Raw genomic sequence first — 5,605 nt, 5'->3', positions numbered from 1 at the left:
TGGCCTCGAACTCAGAAATCCGCCTGCCTCTGCCTCCCGAGTGCTGGGACTAAAGGCGTGCGCCACCACGCCCGGCTAAAGGCAGGTTTATTTTGAGTTCACTGGCCCCAAGGACCAAGGCCAGGGAAGTGGCCATGGGGAAAGGGGAGGGGAGAAGGGGCAGAGAGAAAAAGAAAAAGGGTACTCCTGACTTTCCATTCCCCAGTTCCAGATTACTCCACTCTTCTGCTACACAGCTCTCTCCCTCCGCTCCCACAGTGGGCATTTCAGACTCCCCGTTTCCAGGTCTGACCATGACCATAGGACCTGCCCAGCTCAGTTGTCCAGCCCAGACATTACCTCTGACTTCTTGATCCCACAGCTATATCCCTAGATCCTTGTCCTTGGAGTTACTGTCACACCATCCCCATTTCTCACTGTTTCTTCTGCTACCCTTGTCCGAGTCCCCAGCTCCCTGGACTGGGGCTTGGGCCTCAGCATGGCAGGCATACTGATTCTGCTGAGGCCCGAGTCACACTGCGTCACTTGGCTCATAACCTTTCAAAGCACTAGGTCTGTGGTTCACACTTTTAATCCCAGTCCTTGATTGAGAGACTTAAGACAGGAAGATCACCATGGGTTCAGGGCCAGCCTGGGATATACATATATATATAGTATATGAGTACACTGTCACTTTCTTCAGACACCCCAGAAGGGAATATCAGATCCCACTACAGGTGGTTGTGAGCCACGGTGTGGTTGCTTGGATTTGAACTCAGGACCTCTGAAAGAGCAGTTAGTGCTCTAAACCGCTGAGCCATCTCTCCAGCTCATAAGCTCATATCTTAAAAACCAAGACAACTGTTCAAAGCTTTTTTATTAGTATAAAAGCCCTATGTTTCCAGTGACCCTTGAGACCTAACCCTATGTGATCATTGTCCTGCCACTGGCCAACTCAAGTCTTTAGATATGACAGGTGGGTGGGGCCTTCGTGCCTCCATACTTGCAGATCTTCCTGGAAGTCTGGAACCTTCTCCACTGTCTATGAGAACTTACTCATTAGTTATCTTCAGACCCGTCTTTTTGCCATCACTTCAAAGGGGACTTCTACCATCACTGTGCCGCACAGCTGGGATTTTAGTCTGTTTGTTCTTTTTTTTTTTTTTTTTTTTTGGTTTTTCGAGACAGGGTTTCTCTGTGTAGCCCTGGCTGTCCTGGAACTCACTTTGTAGACCAGGCTGNACTCACTTTGTAGACCAGGCTGGCCTCGAACTCAGAAATCCGCCTGCCTCTGCCTCCCGAGTGCTGGGATTAAAGGCGTGCGCCACCACGCCCGGCTGTCTGTTTGTTCTTGACCCCAGAGCCCAGAGCAAATCCAGACCAGGTAGAGGTCCTGGCTGACTTCCTAAGTTGAAGACATCTCTCAGTGAATGTGCGTGTGCAAGGCTGGGCCTGTCCTTGACCGTAGCTCTAATGAAGATTCGGTGCACCAGCACATGGCATTTTCTTTCCTCTTTTAGGCCAAGGCCCAGCAGGGGTGGCTCGTGGTGGGCACAGTGGGCTGCCCCGGTCCCGAGATCTCCCAGTCCTCCAAGGTCCCCATCACTAGTTGCTTAGAGTTCGTCTGGGACCGGCCTACCCTCCTGGTGCTGGGTAGGTAGGCTACACCTGCTTTTATATTTGCTGATGTCATCTGCATGTGCACATCATTTGCATGTGGACATCTGGCTGGGTCTCGCTAATACTGTCTCATGTTCTGCAGGCAGTGAGGGCTCTGGTCTGTCCCAGGAGGTTTTTGCCTCCTGCCAGCTGCTCCTTACTATTCTGCCCAGACGCCACCTGCCTCCTGGTCTTGAGTCCTTGAATGTATCTGTGGCCACAGGTGAGTCTACCCCTCCCCTCCCCTCCCCTCTCGTTTTCTGACTGATTTAACCTGAACAAGCTTCTCCCTCTGTGCTTCCCTTGTATGTGTAAAACAAGTGTGCCCTGCCTGTGCTGTAACCCTATCTTCTCCTTGCCTTTAGGAATTCTTCTACACTCCATTTGCAGTCAGAAGAAGGTTTTCCCTGTGCAGGAGAGAGGACAACTTCTCCAAGACTCCTGAGCACCCTTAGCTACGTCTGAAGGACTCAGAGAGGCCCAGTACCCAGGACTACTACCATTGTGGTCAGAAAAACCGGCCAAATGTGGGCTGACATTGACTGTCTGAGATGTGCGTGTGTAGGAATCGCAATCGCAATGAGTCACACATCCATCCTCAGGCTTGGATGTAATGGGCCCTCTACTTGTAAGAGCCTGTTTACTGGCTACAGTCAGGAGAACTTTAGAGACCAAAAGAAGTTTTGTATCCAGTTGGAAATGGTAGTTTGCTAGTTTCCAGGGCGGGTTAGGACAGACAGTATCTGTCCTGGATCCCAGTGGAAGTCAGGGGGCTGTTCTTGGCATGCGGAGGAACAAGGCAGTCCAGCACAGGGTGTGTGGAATGTGAGGGTGAGTTTGTAGAGGGAAGCTGACTGGACAGGTGCATATTCCTATCTCTTGGGATGATGGGGATAGGACACCAGATCACATCCATCGAGCCCTTAGCCGCCGAGCTGTCATGCCCAGTCTCTCCATTAGGTGGCAGTCTTGCTCTTTGCACCATAGTTTTGCGGCCCCTTGCAAGGAGAGCCCTCTTTGCGAAGGTGGGAGTGGAGTGCTTAGAGATAGGGAAAATAGCCAACAGCTTCTAGACATTGGCCCATCCAGCCCCGTGGAGGGAACCTATGATCCCAGGCCCTTGTTGCCTCTTTGAGTCTGAGAGGCTGTGAAATCAGGATTACTTTTGTGGAACCCTACTAGGCTTGCCCCGTCCTCTAGAGTCCCACAAGTGGAGCAGAAGTGATATTGCCAAGTAGTGGTTTCACTCTGGGCTGCATGCTGAAACACCTAATAAGCTTTAAAGGAACAAGGCCAACACAGCGGCTACCGTGTGCTGCTGGGAAGGGCGGGAACACCCCGGGCATTACCATTTCTTTTTGTTTTTGAGACAGGGGTTTAATGTTCTGTGTATCTATGGTGTCCTGAAACTTGCTATTTAGCCGAGGATTACCTTGAACTTTTGATCCTCTTAGCCCACTATGCCCAATTTATATGTTGCTGGGGATAGATCCCAGAGCTTTGTGCAAGCTGGCATTCACTCTGCCAACAGAGCTACATCTGAGCCCTAGGCTGGATAATTCTCTGTTGTAGGAACCGTCCTGAGCATCGTGAGAGGTATCCTCCAGATGGCAGGAAGTCTGCACCCTATCTCTCATTATGAAACCAAAACTGTCTCCACACAGGGCCGGGTATCTCTGACCGACAGCCCTGAGGGTGGGATGGGAGGACAGCAACCCTTGAATTGGAATCCTGGATGTTGTAAGAATTGGGATGAGTTGCCTCCATGCCTCCTTTATATCCTTGGAAGATGTATGTAGTAGGTGCTCAATAAACAAACAAACACCCTTTTCCTCTGTAACCTCCCTGGAGTTGATTTGTAGGTTCCTAACAGCTATGTACACTTACTACAGAATTTGAATCTGTTTACAAAGGACCTATAGTAGTACCGTGTCTTGTTGCTGTTTGGGAAATGCCTGACAAAAACATCTAAGGGAAGAGTTTGAGTTTGAGGAAATACTGTCAATTCATCATACCAGGGAAGACACAGCAGCAGGATGGGTGTGAGGCAGTGCACCCCATCACGCGGCAGGAAGTGGGGTGAAAGATGCTAGTGCTCGGCTCCCTTTTCCCTTTTCATTTAGCCTGGGACTCTAGCTGTGGCACAGTGCTCCCCACACTCAGGGAGAGTCCTCCTTGAATCCTCCCTGGAGCACCCTCACAGCCATGGCCCCAGGTGTGTCTCCCAGGTGATTCCAAACCCAGGCAAACAATAAAGATGGACCATCACAGGGCCCACAATTGCCTTAAAGCTTTCAACCCAAGAAAGACAGGGAACCCTTTTGTCAGCGCCCTTCTCCGTGTGTCCCCAACTGCCACAGATGCGCCAAGGTCCACCAAGCTCCAGTCCAACAATGTGCTCCCTCACTCAAGAGCCTAGGGCAGGGATTTTTTTTTCTTTTGTATTGTTATTTTTATTAACTCATATAGAGGTTTTTAACATTGCCTGGCCTTGGAGCCATGGGGTAGGGAAGAGAGTGGCTCTTAATACCCGGGGTCACCAGATCAATTAAATAGTCTCCTGGGAGCCAGGTGTGGTGGCACACGCCTTTAATCCCAGCACTCGGGAGGCAGAGGCAGGCGGATTTCTGAGTTCGAGGCCAGCCTGGTCTACAGAGTGAGTTCCAGAACAGCCAGGGCTACACAGAGAAACCCTGTCTCGAAAAACCAAAAAAAAAAAAAAAAGTCTCCTGGGGCTGGAGAAATGGCTCAGTGGTTAGAGCAGTGGCTGCTCTTCCCGAGGTCCTGAGTTCATTCCCAGCACCCACGTGGTGCCTCACAACCATCTTGTAATGGGATCAGATGCCCCCTTCTGGTGTGCAAATGTACATGCAGGCAGAACACCATACACACAAATAAGTAAACCTTTAAAAATAAATAGATGTCTCCAGGGAAGGAGCCTGGTAAGATTCTTGCCTTTCTTTGTTCTTTCTCACTCTAGAGTGTGTGTGCATGTTCATGAACGTGTGCATGCGCCACACAGGTGGAGGTCAAAGGACAACTTGCTGGGGTCAGTTCTTTTCTTCTACCATGTGGGTTCAGGGGACTGAACTCAAGTCACCAGGCCTCAGGACAAGTGCTTTTACCCACTGAGCCACCCGACCTGCCCCACTTTTTCTCTTTTGGAGGTCCTGGGGATTGAACCCAGGGTCACACTTTTACTAGGTAAACTCATCCACTCACCTATATTGTCAACCCTCTTTATTTTTTGGAAACAGGTTCCCTGGCTGGTCTTGAATTTATCCTCTATCCCAAGCAGGCTTTGGACTTGCAGTCTCCCTGCCTCAGGTCCCTGAAGACCTAGGATTACCAGCCTAAGCCACCAGACCCGATGCATGTTTCTTCTCGCTTGTTTTCTTTCAAGATTACTTTTTATTATGTGTGTGTCTGTGTGGCTATGCGAGTCTATGCCTTCAGAGTCCAGAAGAGGGTGAGCCAGCGACAGGTGGTTGTAAGATGCTGGCCATGGGTGGTAGGAACCAACTCAGGTGCTCTGCAAACCGTACAGTATGCAGAAGCAGCTCTTAAGCCCCTCCTTTTCCTTCCTTTTGTAAATGTTTTAATTTTGCCAGGCATGATGCACCTGCCTTTAATCCCAGCACTCCAGAGGCAGAGGCGGGCGGATCTCTTTCAAGGCCAAATCAAGTTCCAGGACAGCCAGGGCTATACTTGTTTCAAACAAACAAATAAACAAAGTTTTAATTTAAAAAAAAAAGATGTGGGGCTGGTGAGATGGCTCAGTGGGTAAGAGCACCCGACTGCTCTTCCAGAGGTCCAGAGTTCAAATCCCAGCAACCACATGGTGGCTCACAACCATCCGTAACGAGATCTGGCGCCCTCTTCTGGAGTGTCTGAGGACAGCTACAGTGTACTTAAAATATAATAAATTAAAAAAAAAAAAACTTCAACCTATGAAGTTAATGACTAT

General features: G+C 49.8%; 1 protein-coding gene across 1 annotated transcript in view; it reads left to right on the top strand.

Annotated features, from left to right (window-relative positions):
* Mrm1 (mitochondrial rRNA methyltransferase 1) overlaps positions 1 to 3,478 on the top strand; it is a 6,836-nt gene extending 3,358 nt beyond the window's left edge. Inside the window, exons 3-5 of the mRNA XM_021177043.2 lie at positions 1,500 to 1,632; positions 1,742 to 1,861; positions 2,004 to 3,478. Of these exons, the coding sequence (XP_021032702.1) occupies positions 1,500 to 1,632; positions 1,742 to 1,861; positions 2,004 to 2,083 (333 nt within the window). The 3' untranslated portion in view covers positions 2,084 to 3,478. The remainder of the gene's footprint in view (positions 1 to 1,499; positions 1,633 to 1,741; positions 1,862 to 2,003) is intronic.
* The last annotated feature ends 2,127 nt before the right edge of the window (positions 3,479 to 5,605 follow it).

Source organism: Mus caroli, chromosome 11 (genome assembly GCF_900094665.2).
Source record: "Mus caroli chromosome 11, CAROLI_EIJ_v1.1, whole genome shotgun sequence".
In the NCBI taxonomy this organism is placed as follows: Eukaryota; Metazoa; Chordata; class Mammalia; order Rodentia; family Muridae; genus Mus; species Mus caroli.
Note: the sequence above shows the minus strand (reverse complement) of the source record. Positions and strands in the feature narration are given on the sequence as shown.